Source organism: Fulmarus glacialis, unplaced genomic scaffold (assembly GCF_000690835.1).
Source record: "Fulmarus glacialis isolate BGI_N327 unplaced genomic scaffold, ASM69083v1 scaffold34576, whole genome shotgun sequence".
Taxonomy (NCBI): domain Eukaryota; kingdom Metazoa; phylum Chordata; class Aves; order Procellariiformes; family Procellariidae; genus Fulmarus; species Fulmarus glacialis.
The window spans coordinates 1-24,989 of NW_009220640.1; the positions used below are offsets into that span (position 1 = coordinate 1).

The 24,989-nt window shown below is 36.7% G+C and overlaps 1 protein-coding gene across 1 annotated transcript in view; it reads right to left on the minus strand.

The window, feature by feature from the left end:
- Positions 1–2,800: 2,800 nt before the first annotated feature.
- Positions 2,801–24,989, minus strand: part of MTM1 (myotubularin 1) — a 31,620-nt gene continuing 9,431 nt past the window's right edge. Inside the window, exons 6-14 of the mRNA XM_009580834.1 lie at positions 19,541–19,624; positions 18,143–18,292; positions 16,102–16,290; positions 12,304–12,489; positions 11,064–11,270; positions 7,587–7,679; positions 6,340–6,453; positions 5,812–5,988; positions 2,801–3,434 (exon numbers count right to left, since the gene is read on the minus strand). Coding sequence (XP_009579129.1) covers positions 3,267–3,434; positions 5,812–5,988; positions 6,340–6,453; positions 7,587–7,679; positions 11,064–11,270; positions 12,304–12,489; positions 16,102–16,290; positions 18,143–18,292; positions 19,541–19,624 — 1,368 coding nt within the window. The 3' untranslated portion in view covers positions 2,801–3,266. The remainder of the gene's footprint in view (positions 3,435–5,811; positions 5,989–6,339; positions 6,454–7,586; positions 7,680–11,063; positions 11,271–12,303; positions 12,490–16,101; positions 16,291–18,142; positions 18,293–19,540; positions 19,625–24,989) is intronic.

Below are 24,989 nucleotides of genomic sequence, written 5' to 3' on the forward strand. Positions count from 1 at the left end.
GAGGGGAGGGCAGGGCCGGCGGGCACCCCCCCAGGCCGTACCCCCCCCAGCCCCCTGGGCGCTAGGCAGCCGCGCTGCTGGGAGAGAGGGACCGCCGTCAGCCGTCACGGAAGTAGGCGCACGCTCTCAGTGTTCCATTAACACGTCTGTCACAGGGATTAAAACTGACATCTTTATTTTTTTCCCCTTCACACACGTACATGGCAGACGGATGTTAAGCTCTCCCCCCGCCCCAAAGTCGCTTGACAAATAACGCCCAGCTCCAGCGCAGTGCTGCCGGCACTGAGGTTCAAGGAGCAGCACGGAGCACAGGAGGAGTCCTGGTCAGTTACAAAAACCTGTTTTCTCAAGCATGACACAAAATGCTCACTGTGAGACAAAAAACTGAACTCAAGGCAGAGTTTAAAAATACGTCAAAAGGAGGTAGTACACAAATCATTTCTAGGGTATACCCATAACAGTGATGCTGGGGTGGATAAGGCATAAGCAAATAAAGAAGGCATTCGACAAATAAACTTTCTAAATAAGTAACTGAAGCCCAGCACAAAAACTAGGTTATCTTTTCGGGTCCATGGAAGTAAGAATACAGAGAGGAAAAAACTAAAACAGCGTTCCGAGATGGGTATTTCGTATTGGATATCGGGCATTTACAGCTGTTGATGTTCACATCCCAGCCCTGCTTTTTTACCCCTCCTGGAAAGGGCACTCAACGCCTGGAACACTCTCATTCACCACCTCAAAACCTTCCCCAGGTTTGTCCTCGGCTGTGTCAGCTACAACAGTGAACCGACGGCGGTTAACGGGCCAGCTCCTGCACCCGCAGCGGTGCACAGGGGACTGGGTGCCGCAGGGGCACAGCCTGGGTGCGTGCAGTGCATCGCAGAACAACAGCCCAGATCACGCATTTAAGTGGAAAGGAGAAAAGTTTTGTGTTAACGTTGATCAGCTTGTATGCCTACATTCACAACTTTAAAGTAGTATTTTCCAGAAAGTATTGGATTAAAACCACCCCTATGTTCACCTAATATTACCATGTAAAAATAGAATTAGAACAAGTATCTTATCTGTTGACTTGAAAAAAAATCCAAGCCCGCACAGAGCTATGTCAGAGCGCTTCAAAGACTGAAATTCGACTGAACCAGTAATATGAAGAATGGTATATATGTAATGAAGTAAGTGCAAAAAGATCCTTTCCATTATATTACACTTTCCCAAAAGCAGTAGGTTATCATGTAGTGTTTACACAGTAAAAACTATTAGATTTTCTGAACTTCTCCACACTGCTCAGAGATGTCACCAATACGTTCAATTCAAATACAGACACTTTAAATATTCTAATAAAAAATAGCTTTTTTTATAAACCACAAGTAAGGAGAAGGCAAATATACCAGAATATGCATAGCTTTCAAAATGTAAATATATCATGAACAATCGAGTATCCTTCTTCATTTATCTGATGTAATGCATCTTATTTACGTAAAGAAGTCAAGATTTTGGGACAATGTTGCTATTTTGGAAACATATACTGAAGAACATTGACGGGAGAATGAACTTTAGAGGACAATAATAAGTCATATAAATCGCGTATTTAGAACACACATGCCATATGCTCTGAGCTTCCCTGAAAAAAATAGTGCAATTCAGTGTATATACTGAATTAAATCAAGAGGCTGTATACTTTTATTCCTTTGAAAAAATACTGTTCTAAAAATATCCAGATGTCCTCTAAACTTTGACTTATTTTATGGAACTATAGCTTTAAATTCAGTTTTCATATGCAAAATATTTACACTTTACAAACTTGCAGAATTTCTAATAAACTATATTATATTACTTACACAAAACTTAATTTATATATAATCCTATTATATCTTGCAGATCAAAACTCACCACATGTACAATAATTTACATGACAGAAGCCTCAAGCATCAAAATATCTCCTTTAAAATAACAATATTAGATAGAGTCCTCTACAAATTCTGAATTGCAATATTTCCTGGATTGCCTGAATATCATTAAACTTCTGAGAATATGCAAAATTTTAATTAAATATCAAGTAGCACGGTTTGTGCTGTCATAAGAAATGCTTGCATCTATTTTAAAAATACCTGAAAACAAATTAAAGGTTTACCAGAAGCCTCTGAAATGAAGGCTTGAAACTAGAATTCACTGGAAGGTTCAATGTAAGTGCACACACTATATGCAAATCTTGTATACTGAAGTCCCTTAAACACTTAAGAATAAATTTGTTGAACAAAAGTTAAATTAAACACTAAGCTATAAATGTACAAGTTTTCAACAGTATTTGTAACTGAAAACTTTTGCCTACTTTGGTATAAAAGCTCCTTTAAACAGGCACATTTACTTTTACAGGACAAAATGCAAGTTTTAATACTATGGCTATTGCTGGATATTTAAGCAATGTCTCTGTGGGTCTGTTTTTAACTATCTAAACCTTCTTTAGAACCATTTTATTCTGTATTAATCCAAAGAGCCAATACTGCCACAGTGATAATTTGTAACATACTTCAGTGCTGAACAGTTAGCCAAAACAGGACTTCTCAGAATCCAGTACAATTGTCATTTGTTTAAAAAAAAAAAAAAAACAATCAATTTACAAAAAAAAAAAAATAGATTTTTCTTTTATTTTGATATCTACTGAGCTATTTGAACTTTTTAATTAGAAGCATATCAGTGAAAAATGCCTTCCATATTTTTGTTTCTTTCCCAAAAGGAAAATCTGGAATTCTCAGGTAACCAGAAAATTTCAACACTTCTCTCTGAAATCTTACAATAGAATTTATTTTTATCTCATGAACTCCACAAACGTATTCCTAACAGGAATACACACATACCTAATTTTACACAACGTGAATATTCCTATTGCCATTAATGTGTTTATTCATGACATGTAAGACTGAGCATGAATTTCCTTACAGGAACATGACCTAAGTGTAATAAATTAAAGCATTCTTATGAAAACAATAAATCAATTTAATTTCAATTGTACCAGACTTTCTAAAATAACTCTTAAAGCCCTCCATATCTAGAAGTTGATTAATAACGTTCTCAGTCCACAGGCTCTGAAAGGCACATAATTGAAGAGTTGGTTTTGTTGGTTTTGAAGTCCTCCTCAAATGAAGACAGTCTAAAATAATTTGTGTTAGGACAGTCTAATGTAAGGCATTAAAATATTCCTCTGTATGCTATAGATCTATGTTAAGCACCACTTGCTATTACAGTATAGAACGAAGCCAACATTTTCTTCAAAAATGTGTTTGTACTTGGGACATCATTTGTGAGGGAGATGCTGATGAGGCTGATGAATTGGATATCTTAGAATTATTTGTGATCTGTAGTTCTTCAAGTCTCCTTATATAATCATCACGTAACGCAAGGAGCTCCATGTAACGCTGCTCCACTGGATTTGGCTGCTAGAAAGAGATCTATATTAGTCTTATCACTTCAGTCCAACTACTTCTACACAGTTGTGCTGTGGTATTTGTGTTTTTCTGGCATTACTCAGTATTTGTAGTTTCCAACATATGGAACAAGTTGTAGCTAAACAGAAATATTTCTTTCAATAATTCAAGAGCCCTCTGTCTTCCAGTAGTTCTCATCCAAAGAAAATCTTTACACAAAACAGTTTTTCCTACCTCAGTAAAATCAGCCAGCACTTCCTGGAGCATATGGATTTTACTTTCTTATTGTCTAATATTGTGTGGAAGATAGGTGTGAATACCTTGTCAGAAGCTTTTCTCTTCTTGACTTATTAAAAGGTTTTAGATTCCAGAGAACAGATGTCCCATCATCTTCCCTAAAAAGTGTTTAGCCAGACTGACCACTTTAGCTACGCTGATCAGATTAAGATGAAATTCATGTCTTCAGATTAAATAACTTCCCCTACTGATGAAATTTACTTCAGTTTTTAATAGTAGATTTGCAACTTTGTGTAAATAAACAAGTGAAATAAATGCAAAACTTTATTAGTGAATTCTGTAAGTAAACTTGAATGTGTTTAAAATCAACTGTCCTTACTTTCAAGAGATTACTCACAGAAAGAGCATCTTAACTGTTTCCATTTTAAGCTTAGCTTCCTTTTTCAGATAAAGTAATGAAATAAATAGAAAAGAAGTATTACAAATGTCCAAGGCAGATATAGAGCCTGAAGTTACCTTGAGCTGCATATACCTGCCAAAAAGTTGCTGCTGTTTCACAGTTAACTGCCTGTAATTAAAAGCTATTAGCAGTACAGTTTCAAGAGCAAATGTAAACGCCTCACCAGTTCAAAAACAGCTGAACCAGCACGCTTACGTGCACCACTCACTATGCACCCCAGATGGGGACAGCGATGAATGTTGAAGCAACTGTAGAAGTCGGATCAATGACTGAATGTAGTTACTAAGATGACAGAGATGTAGGGTTAATGATGGTGCTAGTGACAGACCAGACTCTTCATTAGACTGAAGTCTGATGTGGAACATGCTTCAAGTAATGGCACTAAGAAAGGTCATCGAAAAACTGGTTTGGGCCACATGTCCACTATTCAGTTCCTTAAGTCAAGACGAAGTGTAAATTTCATGCACAGGAAAAAAAAAATTGTTGCATTTTGTATATTGAAATGGTGAAAATGAGGCACCAGATTATCACATGGGTTTGCACTTCTAATAAGGAACTGCTGCTAAAAATCTTTCCTGAAAAATGGCAAAGTGCGCTTTTAAGTAGATTTACAGCTAATTTGCATGCCCTATAATCCTTCACTTTCTAAAATAAATCTTTGGATTCACCTTTTGCAAAATGCCCTCATCTTTCACAGCAAGCAACAAAAGCTTTAAAACTAGAACTCCAAATTAAAACTGGCAACATACTTGTAAGAAAATATAGCAAACTGTCTGGCTTTCTTGCAGCCTCTGAAGTGTCGTAAATAATACAGGAGACCAGCTGCAGAAAAGGAAGTGCACTGCTTGAAAACTCCCGATTCATTCCAGGGGCTGGATTGTGAAGACTGCTTCTGTCAAAGAAATTGCTCCTCTATCTTCTCCTACTCAAAACCCCGCAACTTGTTAAGAAGAACAAATAAGTCTCTATACACTATCTTTACATGCCACATTGCTGAGATTTCTAGCAAGATTGTAACAAACATTGAGTGTCCATATATTAAACATTAAAAGCACAGAACTGAACTATGTGTAATTTGACAAAAGCTTTTCTAGGCTTCCAATCTGATCCACTTGTATAATTTTCAGTAACAACTTCCATTCAAAAGTTACACAATGTAAACAATGTTGCATCATCAAAGTTACACTAAAAAAAAAAATCTTACCATAAGCCATCAATACAGATAGCAGTTTTGAAGAAGGACTGAATAGGTCATCTTAATCTATAGAACTTCATACACTCTCTCAGAAAACGGAGAAAGACAAAGCAAATGCAACTAAGCATGTTTGTGATGCTAATGCCCTAACTCTTTAGGGATCATTAAGCCCTGTTTCTAAGCATTGTCATTCACCTTTAATAGCATCAAATGCCCTTAAAAAATGCTCCCCCAGCCCTGTCCCCAAGAAAAGGGGCTAGAAAGAGCTTGAGGATGACTTGATACTAAGCAGTGAAATAAGCTCAGTGTTTGGAGAAGAGCTTAGTCAAAAAAAAAAAAAAGATCTGAATAATCATTTTCACTTTTTTCTCCATCTTCACAAACACAATATTAAAAACCTGAACAGATTACAGGTACTATTCTACAAGACAGTATTGACACAAACCCCTATTTCTGAAGTCTAAAAGCATTTTGTACATTATAGAGAATTTACTTACTTGTTGCCGAATTCTTGGGTTCCACCTGATGTAGTAATTGACCCAGAGCTCTAAATGACGCATACTGGCTACCGGATAGAGTGCTCGATTTAGCTCTTTAGTATAAAAAGGATTCGTGTATTTAGATTTTTCACTGTTTATCAAAGACCATAACGATAATGTTTTCTCAGTCACTTTCTAAAATGAAATTGAAATAAGAGTAAATATTTGCACAAAATCAGGAAATCCATCATAGAAACCATGGTTACATTCTAAAATTAATACACTTCTGATTTACTTAGAAGCATAGTAAGTTACTGTATTAGAAATATTCCAAAACCAGTGCTTGACAAATATTTTAGTGACTGCATAGTCTTTAAGCTACCAAAACCAAGGAATTTACCATGCAACTATTCTATAACGAGAATAAAGCCAGTTCAAAACCACTGTCGTACAAGGAATATAACCAAATACAATATGACCAAAACTTCTTGTAATCATCTAGAATCAAGACAGCAAAACAATTAAACAATCAGTGGTTTGACTAACCTCTTTTTCTCTCACAGACTCGCTGTTATACAAGAAAGTACCAAACCGGCAGCTGTACAAGTGATCCAGGATTGTAATCAAGAACGGCTCATTGAATTCAAAGGCTGTAGGAAACTGAAAACAGAAAAGACAAATTCGTTCTTCACATTGTAAAAGCACGGAGAGATGCACGTGCCCTGGTTAAGAGGCTAAAGGTGGCATTTAGAAGCCTGAATACATCTACAATAATTTTTAAGATAATACTTTCATATACTTTATAGCAGAGGAAGTGTTCAGATGACATGAGGTGTCAACTTTCTCAAACTAGTCACTGAAAAGAACTCTTTTCAAAATATTCTAACTGCCTTTAACTTCTAAAAAGAAGAATAAAATACAGAATGGTTACAGTTACATTTTTACTAGCAAGACAGAAAAAGACATCCATAATGCACTCTTTATAGTGCAGAACCATACAGGAAAATAAGGGTTTAGCTCCTAAGCCTTGGCCCTAAACGGACTAAGGTTGCTGCTTTGTTTCATTACTTATTGAAAATATGACGTTTAAATCGCAGCACTCAACAGCTCCCAAGATTCCTTTTCAAACTTTGACAAAACATTTGTCCCTGTAGTTCAAGGGACAGCTTCACAAAAATGGTGAAATGAAACAACACACCCTATTAAGATAGTTGGATGCAATTCCTGTAAAACCATTCTGCTGGGTCACAGCTCCCAGTATGTTTCTGAGAAGCCCATATCCAGGACACACCAGCAGCACTCAACAGCTCCCAAGATTCCTTTTCAAACTTTGACAAAACATTTGTCCCTGTAGTTCAAGGGACAGCTTCACAAAAATGGTGAAATGAAACAACACACCCTATTAAGATAGTTGGATGCAATTCCTGTAAAACCATTCTGCTGGGTCACAGCTCCCAGTATGTTTCTGAGAAGCCCATATCCAGGACACACCAGCCTTGCAGGCAGTCACAGCTCCCAATATGTTCCTGAGAAGCCCATATCCAGGACACACCAGCCTTGCAGGCATAGCCAATGCCATATTAAGCAACATAACTACAGCTTGTATACCATTTTTAGAAATAGGGTAGAGAGATGGTATGGTTTAAAAGTAAATACACTCTTTTTGACTACAGTGTCACAGCAGAGGGGTATGCTGTCCTCTTCCAATACTTTTTTTTTCTAAAATAAAGATCTAGGTTTTTAATTCAGTAATCTCTTAACAATGTTACCTTCTGAAGAATGATATAACATACCTGTTTAGACATCTGCCACACACAATCAATAAACTGGAGAAAGATGGGCGATCTGTCTGCATCAGCATGATTTTTATCACCATGGCCTATTCTCTGAAATGAAGCGATACACCCTCCTGTTAACCGAAACAGTCTATTTTATGGCCAATAGACAGTGTTTCCTATTTTGCACTAGAATATTAATGCTTCCGTAATAGAGCAACCTGTTCTTATGATTTCAAAATTAGTTACTGTACCAAGGAGGAGAGATTCAGATATACAGAAATACTGCAAAGCTATTCCAAAGAAGTCCAAGAAAAATTTCGGTGATAATTGGTCCTGTTACAAAAACCTGCTAGTTATTGGACAAGCAGAACTGTTAAAGCATTTATTACTTTGCAAATAATCAAGATATATTTTGAACTATATTTATGTAACAAGTTGATATATCAAAAGCCAAGTTATATACTTTGTCTTCTTTTGTAATGTAAGCCACTGGAGAACCTAGATCATTAAACTATCCACACAGATTCTCCTCTTCCCCCTCCACACTTGAACCTAAAGATTCACCCTGAGGTATACAGCGAACATGAGTGAGCTCAAAGAAACGTTCATGTTCTTGACAGAAAATTAATGCACGTTTTTAAAGTTTGGGTGGGTCGCTTATTCTGAGGAATCCAAAGTAACAATCAAAGGAATTCTCCCCACAGACAAAAAGTAGGTTTGGTAAAAGCTGTTTCCTTCCTTTTCACATTTGATAGCTCAGAACAGATAAGAGATTCAGAGAAAAGAAATTCTATTAACTCCATAATTCTGCTTGAACATACTTGCCTGGAGGAGACAAAAGAAGAATATGTATGTTGAACTAAGATGTTGCCTATCTGCCTGTAAGATAGCAGGCTTAATGTCTTAAGGATGTGAAAAGTGATAAAACCAGCACACTCCCCTGTACAATGATTTGCATGATAGTTTAAAATAATAGAATTGAATGGCAGGAAATAGAGGGAGATGCGGGATTGTAGCTGAACTCAGTCAACATTAGCAAATGGCTAGAAAAGTACTATAGGGAAGACAAACAAATTGGCCTCCTTGCTCTTCAGTTTCATGGTTTAAAATACACGGTGTCTGTTAACAGAGTCATATATGTGTTCAGTAAGGAGTGAAAGTCCTTTCACTTTCACTAGGGTTAGCAGTTTTTGGATGTCTGAGTATTTTCCACCTATAATTATGTCTATGTCTCATATTTCTTATATTAGAATGCATTATTAGAACAACATTCCACATAGCAAGCGATTGTATCATCTGGATATTGCACTAAGTTCACTATACATAGAAAAGCTGGGGTAGGGAATTCCTTTCCAACAAGGAAACTTACTGTGCACTTCATTAGAGAGAAAATACAGAGAGGAGCTATTAAGTAGTCTACTATTTAGTTATGTGTTATTAAAACATCCAAATTGCAACCCTGCTAACATGAAGACATGAAGCTTGCTCTAACCAGACGGTAAAAGAAACACCCTACTCTTCTCCAACTCCCCACTTGAGGGAAGGCATTACAACAATAGTTTCAGAGATGAGGTTCAGGAAATGCTAACCGCACTGAAGTGCCTAGTCCTCACTATTAAAACTCACAGTTCTATCAAATAATTACCAAACTAAAACAGAGCATGTATGATCAAAATATCTTCTGCTTGCATTATCAGTTTTTATTCTATAGAACACTCCAGAAAAGGACTACCTTCACTATAAACTAAACAACCCGTCAAATAAAAATATACAGTACTCTCAGAAAACAGCAGATGGCTAAAGAAGAGTGGCTTCAACCATTTCCAAAGATTACTACTTGAGTGAGCAGGTTGGGAAAACAAAATAGTAGTTTAAGCAAAAGCAAGCTATTTAAATCACCCTTATTCTGCTACATTGTCAGAGATGAACCAGTGGACTTGAGCTAGTTATCTGGAAAGGGTGTAAAAGTCCTACCTCACTGATAGGAAAAAAACATTATCTCTTGGTAGAGAACAAATTCCTTTGATTACTCAAACTAAAATTAATGGTTTAATAAAAAGAATCATAGATTATTTGAATTTATTCATAATGGTGAAGGACACACAGATCTCTCTTTTTCAGCTTTGTGTTAAACCATAACACATGTGCTAGGCTACAAGTCTCTTAGTTATACAATCTAATTTTATCTGCATCATGACTATAACGTTTTTTTAAAAATACAAAATAAAATAGGAGAATAAAAAGGCAAGCCAGTGTTTTCCTATGGCTGTACCAAGACAGAATACTTCAAAGGTTTATATAACACATCACTACTAGAAGACTTCAGGTAAGTACACAAAAAACTGGACTACAGCAAATAACACTCCCAACAATCAAAATGCAAATCTCCTAAGCCTCAAAGCACCTTTAGAATGTCAGATCAAAGACTGCCGCAGCCTACAAGCTCACTTAAATGGTGAAGTGATTCATGCTGAGTAGCTATACATGAATTTCCAAATGACTGAGACACTCTTGCAAATGTAAAATGGGCATGAAATACACACATAGGTATTTTTTTCTATTTCTTGATTTTTCCAGATTGCCCATTTTCCCAATTTTAGCAGTATTAAGTAATATCTTTAGAATATTCCACTAGGACAAACTGTCTGTGCAAATAACTTCTACTGAAGGTGTGGAAACTTCTTACTGTGAATTACAAGGTTCAGAATCAACAAGTAACATTGTTATAAAGCTCCCAACTTATGTTTTTATGTTTACATATCCCAGCACACTCTCCCTGGCAACCTATTCTGCTTCTCCACATTCCTCATATAGATTTCCTAGTTAAATGGTTAGCTGCCAAATTTAAAAGAAGTTCCACTAAGACTCTGAAAAGTTTCCTAACACAAACACCCTTGACTTTGCATTATACACGGGTAGGATATTAAGGACTTGCTATAGACAATTTCTACTTAATGTTCTAAGCATCCAGAAGACAGCTGAACAGAACTAGAACCAGCATTACCAGTGACAGCCCCTTGAGAGCTATTATGACAAGTTTAGAACATTTAGGAAGAAGCATTCAAAACATCACTTAAAAGACATTGGCCAGACTCATTCATCTGCCTCTCATGACATTCAAAATAGTCCAAAGAGAGGGTGAGGGAGAAGCCCCAACCTTACTTGATCTTCTTCTGAAAAGTTTGGGAGAACATAATTTTCCTGCCTTCTCATTTTCCTTGCTCAATAATCACAGTAACCCTAGCAATTCTGTGTTTTTAAAAGGGTGTAAAGGACAAAATATGAGTTCTCAGAGAAAGAACAGCAAAAATATATTAACCAAACAGGTCCAAAACCAAAAGCTCTGCTCAGATTTACCCAGAAATGTTTTAAATCAGAATTCCAAAATAATGAAAAGAATTATCAAACCTTGACACAACGAGTAGTTTAAAATTAAAAACTTTTTAGAATGTTAATGTTGCATGGTCCTTGCAATTATCTTCTAATTCTTACCGATGCAAATTTGTGTCCAAAGCTTATCCACTCTTTTTGCACCAGCACTTCAAAGCCTTCAATTGTTCTGTAGTAGCTGTCTAGCATCAACATGGCCAGCGATGTTAGCTGTGCCGTCCGGTCCCAGCCATCACTGCAGTGAACCAACACAGAGCTCCTTCCTGAGGATACCTTGTCTGCCACTTGAATAGCTCCTGTCAAGACAAGCTAGCAAAGAGGAACAGATTAGTGTTACCATTCTAACAAAAATAAATTGACTTCTTTGTATCTACACAGTATCTAAATTGACACTGTTTCCATTAAAAGACCTAAAGAGCATGGTGTAGTTAATTGGAAAAGAATTTTCTAGGAGACCAAGTAAATTTCTTGTATAAAAATAGAGAAAGAGATTGATTCCCTAATCCCTTAGTAAGATCTAATTCATCTCACAGCAAATTCTTAAAACATGGGGCAGAAAACAGTAACCTTGATAAACCAAAGAACACAAGCTTCTTTTTTAAAGAAAGACAGGATTTACCATAGGATATACTCTCTAAAAATTCTGTATTTCATTTGTCTCCTTTCTTTGAACTAAATTAGTGAAATATCTCAGTTGTTGGAAAAAGGAACTTACACCCTTCTAATATGCCTATGTTCCAAATATTAACTTAAAATGAAAATTTTATTAAGTAGGATTCATTACATAATACTCTAAATACTTTTGCACAGCTGTACTTGAGGCAAAAGGTTCAGAGGTCAAATAGTTCAACTAAGAACACTGGTAAATTACCAGTTTAAGTATTTTATTTGTGCTACAAGATGAAAGTTACAAAATTTACAAATAAATTTACAAGATTTATTTACAAAACCATTATTGACAAAATAAAGTCACATACATACTGACAACTAAAGTAATTACTAACTCTTCACAATGACAGTTATCTGTAGTCCTGTATTGCTAGAAACCAAAATACATCAATTCTCACACATGTAAAGGCGATCAGATTAACAATTAATCCTCTATCAAAGACTGACATTTGACTTGAGCCAGACAATAAACGTTGAATTTCACCTACTGTTGCTTAGTAATGATATCTCATAACACACCCTAAGACTAGCCACACTCAGTGATGCTGTTTTTGCAGTCCAAGTAGTTTGATCTGTTCCATACCAGGACTATCCCAAAGTCTAGCAAAGAAAGCAAGTCTGATATGACAGATTTGGACAAACGTTATATTTCAAACAAACAGCAAAAAGTTACCTTTATATGTTCTAACCAATGGGTTGATTCCAGACTCGACAACCAGTGTGATTCTTCCACGTTAGGATAAACAATGTCCTTCAACTTCTTCAAAGATTCTCGCATGACATGAATATTATGAATGTCCAAGAAGAAAAGCTCTGCATTGGGATATGCATCTTCACCTTCATATCCTCCCCCAGTTGCCTACAAACAAAAGATCCAAAATTAGTCATAAATAGACTGTTGTAGTAGCTTTTCAACAGAGCCAGAAGGGACTGAATTTTATTTATACTTTATTTTGTAGTTGGGCAATATATAATTTCAGTTGCTTGTTTAAAACATCAGTCTCAGATACGAGCTTTGGAAGGGCAAATGCTGGAGAAGAATACTTGGGGGCTTTCCTTTGTCCAAAAGGACAGAGTATATTAAGCATAGCACATTGCCAGAAAGACATTCAAATTGCTCCAGCTAGCCTAGTTCTTTTCAAAACCTCAGAGGTGTAACCCTAAAAGGGAAAACTAATTATTTTAGATTAACACTAAAAGGTTGTTCGCGCTCTTGGGCCTGGAGGCCTTCGAATAGGATTGAAGTAGCCAGGTAAGGGACAGTGGGCCAGCATCACATCAGTCAGGACTCAGACTGCTTTGAGAATAAAAAGACATTGGTACCTTCCTCATTACTTTTGAGATTCATGGTGGAAACAGCTTTTCCTTGACCAACTGACATTACAATGTCAGTATTTTTTTCTTCATTTATGTTCACTTTTCCCACCAAGGATTAAACAAACTCATGATTCTGAATACAAAAGAAATCAACTTACTTCCCAGACAGATTAAGGTTAAATTAAAATGTTAAGTACATCACACAAAACAGCAGTTACTCATAACATACTAGATCACATTTCCAGGAAATAAAATGTCTTTGTTTCCGTACCAATGAGAAAGAAATTCAGTCAAAAGGATTTGTCTTTCTTTACACCACTAATTCAAAAGAGAGCAAATCTCAGGTTTACCGTGCAAACTTGCTACCGAAAAAAACCGAACAAAAAAACCCCACCTTCCTGTGTTTAAACTGCCTAGTTATTTACTACTAAAATTGAACTGATATTGAAATAGTTAAAAATGATAAAATGTTTGGCCAAGTAAAATTAAATTTAAGAATTCAGTTAAGAATAAGCTACGTTTCACTTAAGAATTAAGTTCAAGAATCTTAGATTCTGCCTCTAAGTAGTAAATTGGTAATAACATTAAAGTTTACTTTAAAATAACTTTTCTAACATTAAATTTTATTGCTGAAGACTAAACATATATTTAGATTGCTAAGAAACTGAAGAGCCACATAAGTAGAAAGTCTATTCTACTGCTGCTCTCTCAAAACATTTAATCACCACCACAGCAGGGCATGTGCCTTCTCACAAAAGGAAGTGGAAAAACCACACACATTTTAGGACACAGTACAACTGATGAGGTTTGCCGAAGATAGCTGCAAAATCGCAGCATTTCCTGCAGACAGCAAAAACATGCCATGCCATGAACTGTGATAAATAAATTTTGCCTTTGTAAGCCATTACAGCCACCAACTACACATCAGACAACAACCTAAAGTACAATATAGCCTTTCCCCGTTAGTACCACCTACATTTCTGTATAGTAGCACAGTATCTCTATTCTGTGCTCTCCATCTCCTTCCTCAGATGTGAGGCTATTCTCAGAGCCACCAGGCTCTGCACTAGAAGTAGTAACGATTGTATTTTTCTTCTTCCTTTGAGTATTATGAAGTCCTGCTGCAACTCCTAATGACTGCATGGTCTTGACCATGTACAAAGAACGCAGGAATAATTTTGCTTATACTAATCTTCACCGCTGTTCAAGAAAACCTTTTTCAGTGCTGATCAACACTGGCTTCCACTCTGTATGTCGTTGTCCCTCAGACCCAGAAATGCACCCTACTGCTTTTACTGCTATGATTGAGTATTTCGTATTTAGACATATCAGGAGTTAATTAAAACACATGGGTGAAATACATAGACCATTTTAAAAAGCTGAAAACTGTGCTTCACGCTTCAGTAAGTATGTGTGTATAAAGTTTGGCCATAATACATCTTTGAAACAAATGGGGTAAGAATTTGAGTTTGTCCAAGAACTGGGGAAAAATTTAAGTTAATGTAAGACTTGACATTCCTTCCACAAGGCAAATAGAAGGATTACATGTTTTGTTCATCCATAAAAATTCAGTGTGTAGAGGATAATGCAATTTGTAGAGTAAAATGCAAGCAATTGAGGCAGATCCTCAAAACACAAACCATCAGATGAAAACCTAGCCAAACAACCCCTAGGATAGAGTCTCTGAAAGAATGTGTGCTATACAAAAAAAAAAGCCTTATTCCTTGCTTAATAAATTATATTCTCTATTATAGAGAAGAGGGCTGTAAAGGTACAGACGCATGCGTTTAAGTTGCACAGAGCAAAACACTAACATTATTGTCCCTCTTGAATTCTGAAGCAACTTAATGTTTGTTACATATAAACCTTCTAGAGGCAAACAAGTTTTTCCATTTCATACTCCTTTCAGCACAAACATTGAGGAGGACTCATTCCACTAAATTAGTGTTCATTTTGTGCCAAAAAACTATTCAGAAGCTAGAATTCCTTCTCTCCCAGATAAGCACACTCATCGTTTCACTAAGATCTCAAATCCTCTTGAGCTCATCTCTCTCTCTTTGCTGTGCAGACACACAACTTCACTAGTAAGCACTAAAGAGCATGTCCACTTCATTTGTGCTTGAAATTCAGTGGGTAAGGGACTATCTTAGACATAGAGGGAATGAAGTTGGTACAGCCTCATATGAAGAAAGCATTAAACTTGTGTCCTTCACCGCCTCTCCCTAACTAGGCTTTTCACACAAACATGGAGCACATCCACGTCTGCTGTGCTCTATGCCAAATATAACGCTGACACACTGTGATGGGCATTATCTGAGTACGCCTGAACAACCTGGTCCTCACCAGAGCTGGGGAGGGGTGCAGAGGGGAAATCAAGGCACAGGGACACCTTTTCTTCTTGAAAGGTTGGACCAGATGATCTTTCGAGGTCCCTTCCAACCCAGGCTGTTCTATGATTCTGATCCCATTTAGGCTTTGATTGCAGATAGCAAAGAAACGGTCACTTTATCAGATGGAAACACTACTTCTGTTACTGCACTTGCCAACTACAGGCACCTAGGGAAGAACAGGTATCTAAGTATCCAATATCATACCCATGCTGCTGTTTCGCGTGCAAACCCCCAAATTAAACTTATTCATCACTTTCTCTTTATTTGCTGGATGCCTAGATAGGTCTGAAGCGGTTCATGTAATGGTTAGGAAGAACCAAACAAAGGATGCCTATCAGTGGGCTTGGCTTTATGCACACAGCCTTTCCAGGATAGAATTTTCCCAGAGGATATGAAGCAGAGTTGTGGCTTGCATAGAGGTGGCATGTCATTCCAGCAGAGGACATACTCTACAGCTCAGCCTACATCTACCTCACAATGCAAAGTGTAGGCATATCTGATTTCAGTCCCACGCTAAGATCTGTGCTTGACTGACTACAGACAGGGTAAAGCATGTCTGGAAATCCACATATGGTCCTGAAACTCTGCTTATGACCTACTTTAGGCACTCATGTCCTTTCGTGGCCTTGAGCCTCAGTATTTGATTATGTAAATTTATCTATATTAAGATTATTACTGTTCCCAAAAACCTCCTCACAGAAAACTTCAAAATAAGTCTCCTCCCCACCCCCCTTCACAAATAAGACTATTAAGCATCTGTTTACCTTGTTCGCGACTGCATTGACGTTGGGCCTAGCATCACAGATGGTCAGTTTTGAGATTTGCCCGTTAGCCTCCCTGATGATATCAAGATATCTTTCATCATCTTTATTCCTCTTGCCACTCATTCCAACAAGGGGTTGACTGCAGCGCATAATAACAGCTTGAGTCTCTGGATGAATCCATGACAGAACCTAGTCACATGTCAAAAACACATTAGAAGAAATACATTTTATTAAAAAATCATAACTTAAATTTTAAAGTTACATTCTTTAAAAATAGATAATATGAAAATTAACACTTCTTACTTTATTAAGATAATCCCCAGATTATCTTTTGAAGATCCCCAGTGCTTCCACTTCAGTCTCATAAAATTTAATAATAATAATCTTTTTAAAAGTTCATTCTCTTACATATTTAACTCTTATTGAAATTATACTTACCTATATAATCCAGTGTATTTTAGTATTTTCCTGCAAGTCTTAGATTGCACAAATAATTCTGAAAAGCAAACTGGAAACAGACATAGCAATGCCTGCTGAAACCAAGAAACAATTCAGATGAATGAACTCATTGTAGAAACGGTGACTAAGATGCTCCAATTCTACAGGAACAACTTTTCCCTTTTTTTGGTTAAGGAAGGAAAGTTGAACCTTTCGGCAGTATCTTGAATATTTCCCCTTCTCTTTAAAGTACATTTTGTTCCTCAGCCCCCTTTACAAAGGGGAGGCACTGGAGCAGAGTGCATGCTGCCTTTGTTGTTCTTTTGAGCCAGAGGGGACTTGCCACAAACAAGAGAGAGTGAGCTGCCCAGGGAACAGACTGCAGTGCAAGAGATTAAAGATAAGCACCCCAAGAAGCAGGCAAAAACTCCAACTTCATCGTTGAAGAATATTAAGAAACAGTATTCTCACTCAGTCTGAAAATTGTGGGTTACAGAGTGAAAGAACATCAGAGTTAAAAAAAAAAAAAAGTCCTCAGAAAGTATTCACTCCTGAAATACAACCCTTAGTTGTATATCTGGAAACGAGACCTGCCAGTTTGTGTGCGGGTGAGTATGATTGGTTATTTCCTGACGAGAATGAAATTACTATTACCAAGGAAATGACTCTCACTGTACAGGCATACAAAAACCCTGGCATGAATTTTGAGATGACAGAGAAGATACAGCTAGGTTATAAGAACTATATGCACACACTATATATTTAATATACATATTTTATATATGTTACATATTGTGCATATACATATATGTGTGTGTATATAGTAAATTTATAATTATAGGCCTAGCCTGTCAGTAAATACCATATCTAATAAATATTTATCATACTAAGTTTCACATCTATTGGAAATTAACTGAGATTCAAGGCAGATTTCTGATACTGGCTAAGAACCTAGCACCTCTTCCGAGTTTGCCAAATTGAAATACTAGTTAAAACAGATTGTATTGTGATAGAAATTAATATTTTCTATAGTGCTGTAAAGAGCTGATTCATAAAAACTCTCTTACATGAAAGAATTTTACTTACAGAAATATACTCAAAAAGTCAAACGGGTTTATCTTAAATTCCAGAGCCCAACTTAAAGGACTAAAAGCCCCAAGAATTCACTGCAGACTGTGCACGAAGTCTTATTTTAGGACTGACCATTGGAACTATGTTTAAATGCCATGGGGTTTGCTTACAGGAGAATAACATTTGCTATCCCTTTTTATGTGCATCCAACAACAGTCAACAAACTAGTACAGATGACAGCCCAAGGCTCATACTTCATTAAGGGAATCTGCAATGCTGGCAATTGTTACCAGAAAAGTCAAGTTAAAACCAACAAAGTTGGAACGGGTGATTGTTGTGGGGAGGAAAAACAGGAATGTGGCTTGGCCAATACACTAGTTTCAAGCAGTAAAAACTACCAGCCAATCAAAACTATTTTGCTGTAACCATTTCCAAAAAAAGCATCCTCTGTGTTGTGTTCAGCAAAAAGTTGTTTGGATGCATACTTAAAACTAGCTACACTGTAAGGTAACTTTCATCACATAATACTCACCGGGATCCTATTTCGGGACCTAAAGGAAGCAACTTTCTTGAGATCATCATCTGTTGCATTATATGGCACTACTAAAAGCGATGGATATGTGTCACACAGTCCGTAATGTTCATTAATAAAAGTTACTCGCCACCGTTCATTAGGCAGTCCCTAAAACATAACACAAAGTTTTTCAATGTATTTTTGGCTGTACAAATAATAATTCTGCTCTTGAATTTTACATGACATTATGGCCACATGGTGGCAACAACCTACCAATTTAACCTAACTACAGTACTGTTTCAAAACAATAGAAGAAAAAAGATTACAAGACCACACAAAACTGCTCATTGCTGATGGATTCACAGCCCTAAACAACTGCATAGCTACCTCATATACTCTTACATACACAATTCTATTCTTACAACAAGTTTCAAAACAATGATTAAAACTAGTAGATGTTTTTCTTTAACTGTGGGACTGATGAAAGAAAATCGCCTTCTCTCCTCCCTCAAAGCTCTGCCTTTCCATTTCACCTGCTGAAAAGAGACTATGGTCCTGAGAAGACAGGGGGAGGAAGTCTCATCTCAACCTTTCTTCCCTGTAGCCTGATACTACCTTCAGGTTAAAAAATAAGATTCAGGCTAGCTTTCTTATTGAGAAGCAACAACGTTCCATTGCAGTCTGCTCAGTAAGGCATTTCACAAACAGCAGCCAGAAAATTGAGAAAGACTGGTAAGCCCTCCACACACACACACGCACAGTGGGGTCTGTGTGGGTGTTTGTATTTTACCTTTTTTGGGTTTTAGGCCTCTAAACCTTGAACCAAAAAACTATGGTGGGGGGGGAATCTAAGGAAGTCCTTATTGTTTGCTATTTAAATTTTTTTTAAAAAAACATGTCATATTTAAAGCAAAAATAAATTATCCAAAAGACATTTTAAGATTAAATATATCTTTCATTGATATTTTCCAAAAAACACCTAAAGATCAAGGTAGAATACTGATAGACACAAAAATAACTTCCGTAAAGCACCACTGTTTCTAAAATAAGCTGCTTTTTTCTTCCTTCACTTCAGGAAGAAGTAAACCAAATCAAAGACCAAATCAAATCTATATTTAGGACACTGTAGTTACGTATTTGGCACGTCCTCCCCGCCCCCTGCTCACTTAACAGTGGCACATTGTAAGAGGTATCAGTAACTTCCTTCAAAGAGAATGTCACCTTCCCGTGACACCCTAACTTTTTTAAAGGTTCCAGTGTTTTATTTCTTTTCTTCACTTTTTTCCAAGTTGTATTTCCATCTTCTCCCATTCACAGCTCCCCCCACAAAAGAGCTGATAAGAGAAATGTACAAACAATAATTCCTCTAGTTGTCAGCTATGAAAGCACCAAGCAACTGCAACTGTAGTAACTCACTTGTCTCCTGTATTCAGACATTGGATTGTACACCATCCATCCATTTTCAGAAAACTTTTCTTCATTTGCAAATGCAAAAAAAAGCTGTAGGATATAAAAGAAGCTTATTACACCAAACTCTGACTGGAAGTGGCAAATAGGAGGGCTCATCAGTTATACCCTAATGCCCACCACAAAATAGGACTAACTTTTCCATGCCATTATCTCCATATAAATCTGATATTTATAAGACTGTAAAGCAAAGAGCAAGAAGTAACAAACAATACAGACCTGCTAATGAAATAAAGAAAATGTGACAATAGTTAAAACAAGAAGTGACAAAAAAATAAAAATTACAAAGCTGAAACTGTTGGCCTTTTTTACTGTCAGGAGGTTGAAATGTTTTAAAATAATTTGTATCAGTTTATTTCCCGTATTTCACATCCTCACCAAATAAACTACCATCTTCTCACCAAAATTTCTCCAATAGGTACAGTTGCAATTACTGCATAAAATATCAGACACTAAATTGAAAGTGTAAAAAGGTTTTAATTGCTACTTATTGCCATTAGGAAGCAGCCTTCTTTCTGCATCCCCTCCCCAATTGATCATTACTAACAGAAATCCAGTTTACTATAGAACTCCATGGAAATTAAAAAGTTGGCATTAAAAAGGACACAAAATACGTTGTTAGCAGGTTACACTATCTACTTTTCTCTTGCTTTGTTGCTCACTCTCAAGACTCGTTTATACAACACAGCATCCTCACCCAGGATTCTGACAACTTCCTCATACCTTTTAGCTTCCTTCTCCTTTCAACCAATTCCAAGTTGGCTGTATTACCTAACTAAACCCTTTTTTCCTTAGTTTGTTTTTACAGTTTATGATGAAAGCAAAAGTAATGTTTATTTTAAAAATCTCCTTCATTGAGAAAATTGATTTTGGTGGCTTATGAATTCTTCAGATGCCAACTGGAGCATGAAACTAAGTTGTTTCAAAAAAAAAAAAAAAAAAAAAAGAAAACACAGAAGAGAATGTGTTGTCCTGAGCTAACTGAGCAACAGCAGCCAGAGCAGAAAGCATTCAAGAGCCCATCATCGCTCATTTGTAACAAAAAAGCTGAAAGTCTCCTAGCTATTCAAAGACATTAAAAGAATAAATTGAATGCTAAACTGAACATCCCAAATCTACATCATTTACAGGCGTAGTCCTGAACTAAGCAGAAATGCAGAAAACCTGGCAAGCAAGAAAAAAAATCATGGTTCTAAGGTGCCATGATTATGTCTACAGAGGTAAGGCAATGCTTCGTAAGTGCACCATAGGCCCAGGTGGAGGTTTCTTTAGAGCTTATGAAGGCAGACCCAAATGGCTCAAGGCAATTCTGTTTAGCCTAATAGGTTACAATGGTTTCAACAGTAAACAGCTCTAATCAAAACACAAAACTGAGTCCCTCCAAAAGGAGGGGGTTTTTCCTCGTGTATTTCAAATCAACAAGTATTTTAAAAGGATGTTACCGCTCACACAAGATACTTTATCCCACTAGTTTTAGAAACTGGAATTTTAAATTAAATCAGTATTTTAGAGCAAGTACATTCATTGGCAAGTTTGCAGAAGTAAACAATGCATTCGCAAGCTGTGTTTTCTGAATGTCTTCACCATTTTTAAAGGGGTAGGCCTTCAGTGTAAGTAAACATTATGGATTCTTTTGACTAAGTAAACTGCTATCAAGTGGGATGGAGGGAGAGATGAAGAAAGGAAAAGGAAAGAGGTGGACATCAACTGTATCAGGAAAAAAACCATTCCATTAGAAGCAGATGCAAGTATCAGAACTTAAGCAGAAAAACTGAAAAAGGTTGTTTGTTTTAATTGCAAACTAGGAATACAGCAAAACAGGAATATCACTACCTAAAGCAGTAGATGCAACGGATTTGCTGAACTATTAATAAATGGCTACACACAAGAACCATCCCCTTCTCCCCAAAGGCATTTGCTATATCCCGAAGAGCAACTATGCTAAGAATTCACCAAGGAACCAGACACAAAGGAGAATCTTATAACAGTAGGAAATAGAAACACTGGAATCCTAACACATCACTTAAAGGATGTCTCAAAGGCAAGAATATGTTATTTATTTAAGTTGCTACTTTCTGGAAGTTTCCTGGTGAGAACTTAAAAACTATGCAACTTAAGCCCTGATAAGTAAAACACATGAGTTTATTACAGTGCACTGTGACAGCTGTTACACAGAAGATTTTACTGATAAAAATAAAGAAGGTGCTGCTTCAAACTAGAAATAAACAAATGGCAGCTATGCTGCTCATGTCACCCACAAAATAATCCACAAGAAACCAGATAGAAAAGCGTATTTTGTTTTCACGTTTTAAAAACTAGGGTTAAATTTGCTATTTATTTGGAGGGGATGGACAGAATCCTTTCTGAAAGAACAATGCCCACCTATGTAAGCATGTTTCATTTAAAACGCTTAGCTACAGCAGCTTTACCACATCTGCTACAAAAGCTTTCAGTCACACAATCCACAACTATTAAAGTTGACAATTAAGCTTCATCAGTTCTGTTGACATTCCAGGTAGTGCAAATTCTTCCTATATTGCTCAAGAAAAAAATCATTAGTAGCATGGATCAACCAGCAAAAATCTGAAGTCTAACAAATAACAGAACACTACAATGAATGCAAAGGTGTATGGAGCAAAGTTTGGACTTAGATTTTACATGAGCAATTCAGAAAAAACTCTTGAAGTATACTCCAACAAGAACAGTATTTAGAAATGAACAGTATCTAAAAACTTGAAGACTAAAAATTACTTTTCTGCTGAGAGAGTTGACTAAACTATAACAAAAATTTATGTACACACATTTATATGTGCACATTGTGTACAGACTGTACAGTTAACCTGGTTACTACTGAAAGTCTTACTCATTCTACAAAGGAGTTTAAAGATCTGAAACTCGCCTCCACCACCCCCAACAGCCTTTCACTTAAGACTTGGTATTTCAAGTCTTGAAATATTCTGTGAAGACGGCCTGAACTTAAGTCCGGGCTAAATGTTAGAGTCTGAAATACAGCAACATCCCCACCCTACTTAGGCCCATCTCTCACAACAAAACATAAAAAGCAACATATAAAGCAGTTTCAAAGTGAAAATGCTTCCTTGTCCGTTCTGACAATTATAGCATGGTTCCATGCAACAATATATAGTTTAAAGTAATTTCTCAACCTAAGATTTTTGTACATTCATGTCCACTTAAGCAGCTCATTAGATGAATGTAAAATTTGTATCCCTCTATGTATTCCAACATGACACAGCAGAGAAGTCAGAATAGGAGAACGTGCATTTAAAACTCTACATATGTTTATACTAATTTCATATAGTACTATTTAATTTCAAACTGCAGTTTAACTTCAGTGTAACAAGCAACACACATTTTTTTTATAACCATTTTAATACTAAGAATCATATACTTAAGCAAACATAAGATACGTGCTTGGATACAATTGTATTTTCTTACTGGTGTCAGTACAAGCCATATTTAGCACACATTTGTACATTACTTTTATTTATTAGAAACAAAATGTCATAATGAGCTACATGAAGCAGCTTCTATTGAATAACATTTTTTGTTGAATTGCATCTTTTATTATTCTGATGCACCAAATTGACAAACCCCATTATAGTGAACAAATCAATGTGATAAATACATATTTAGATCCCAGAAGGGTTTGTTATAGTTCAGGTAAGCTTCACGTCTGCACTAACAACCCACATATTTCCACTTTTGTCCTAAATAACCCCAGCTTACAGATTAAATGCACTATGTTCGTATCTATATGTCTTGATTAACTTAACATTGCTGAAGCTTTCACATCACAGTGCACATAATCTGAATGCGATTCTACAGTACAGCAGACAAATGGGACAGAAAGAAATTATGGGAAGAAGAAATTATGCCATCTACAACATATTCTGCACAGGTTCTCATATCACTTAACGTAAGATTTGAGAGGTGCTATCTTAGCTTTTCGTGGATACAGGTTCCTTCATATTAGTGCCCTTCACATACACACATCTCTCGTGTCAGGATGAAAACAGGGAAGTCACTTCACTGCCCACAGGCATTTAGGATGGACCAGCTGGGTGTGTATTTATACCCTTCAGAGTGTGGAGGGCAGAGGAAGGTCAGAGAAGCAAACTACATGACCAGCTATAGGAATCACATGACTCCACAAAGCAGAAAAGCCCTGTCAATCTCTCTCAGTGCATCATTATGCACGCAGGCAAGCCTTTCAAATACCAGAGTATAATAAAAAGTTGGCCAGTTCCGCTCCATGCCTTCTTCGCACATCTTTCCTTCCCTCCACATCTATGGTACATCCCTGCTAAACGCTCCTTCTCCTCAAACAATACTTTAGGTACTCTGAGCCTCCACTCTAACCTCCACTCATTTCTTTCTTCCCTCCACACACAAAATTCCATTCCCTTCTTTTGTCGTTAATCCTGCCTCTCCACCAAAAACACTTCTCCGCAGCTCCTATTGCACCCAGCCTGTTTTCCCAGGAATTAAATCAACTGCAGCTTCATTAGGGTGTCTAAATTCAACAAAAATGGTTGGAAATTTAAAAAAATAAAACCTACACACAAGAGACATTCAGGTTCAGAACAACATTGCGGCAAAAAAAAAGTGTGTTTTGCTTTTTTTTTTTTTTTAGATCATGAAAAGGCTTTTTAAAATCATGAACATATAATCAGAAAGCATAACTGTGGTTTGTACAGGTATACCTGAGCCAACTCTAGATTAGTTTGGTTGGATACTAAGTACAAGCAACAGTACAAGTTTCAGGTAGACTACCTGCTCAACAAATCAGTGTTTCTGGCAGCGAGCCTGAGCTGGCCTCCCTCCTCTCAGCACTGAGACCAGTTAGCTGAAAGCCACTTGAATAAAGCACAGATTTACCTTAAGTTATACTGTTTACTGGTTCTATCTCACATCTTGGGTTCAAAGCAGGATAGTTTGCAATCACTTCCAATGTACTGACCGTATCTGTTCTAAGTTTGATGGAGATCAGTGCTACATGTCTGACAGAAGCCCATCAATTCCTAGTAGTCTATCAACTAATTGAAAATCAATTTCAAATTCTTTTCAGCTGCCATGGGAAACAGAAAGCAGAAATCAAGGAAAGCATTAAAGAGGTAAGAAAAAAAAAAGTATAGTAAATCACCACTCAGAAAACTTACGGGGTGCAAGGCCTGTGACTTATCAATATCTGTAGTTGGTAAAAACAAGACTTATAATGCATCAGTTAAGATTTTTGCAAATGCAAAAACAGAACACAGAACAGAAGCAGGGATTTCATTGCAGATCCGTAGTCTAAAAGCAGAAGACTACAGCTTCGCTTGAAGCAGAAGGCTACGGTTTCGCTTTAAAAAAGGCTTTCAAATCTTGTAACATTTTT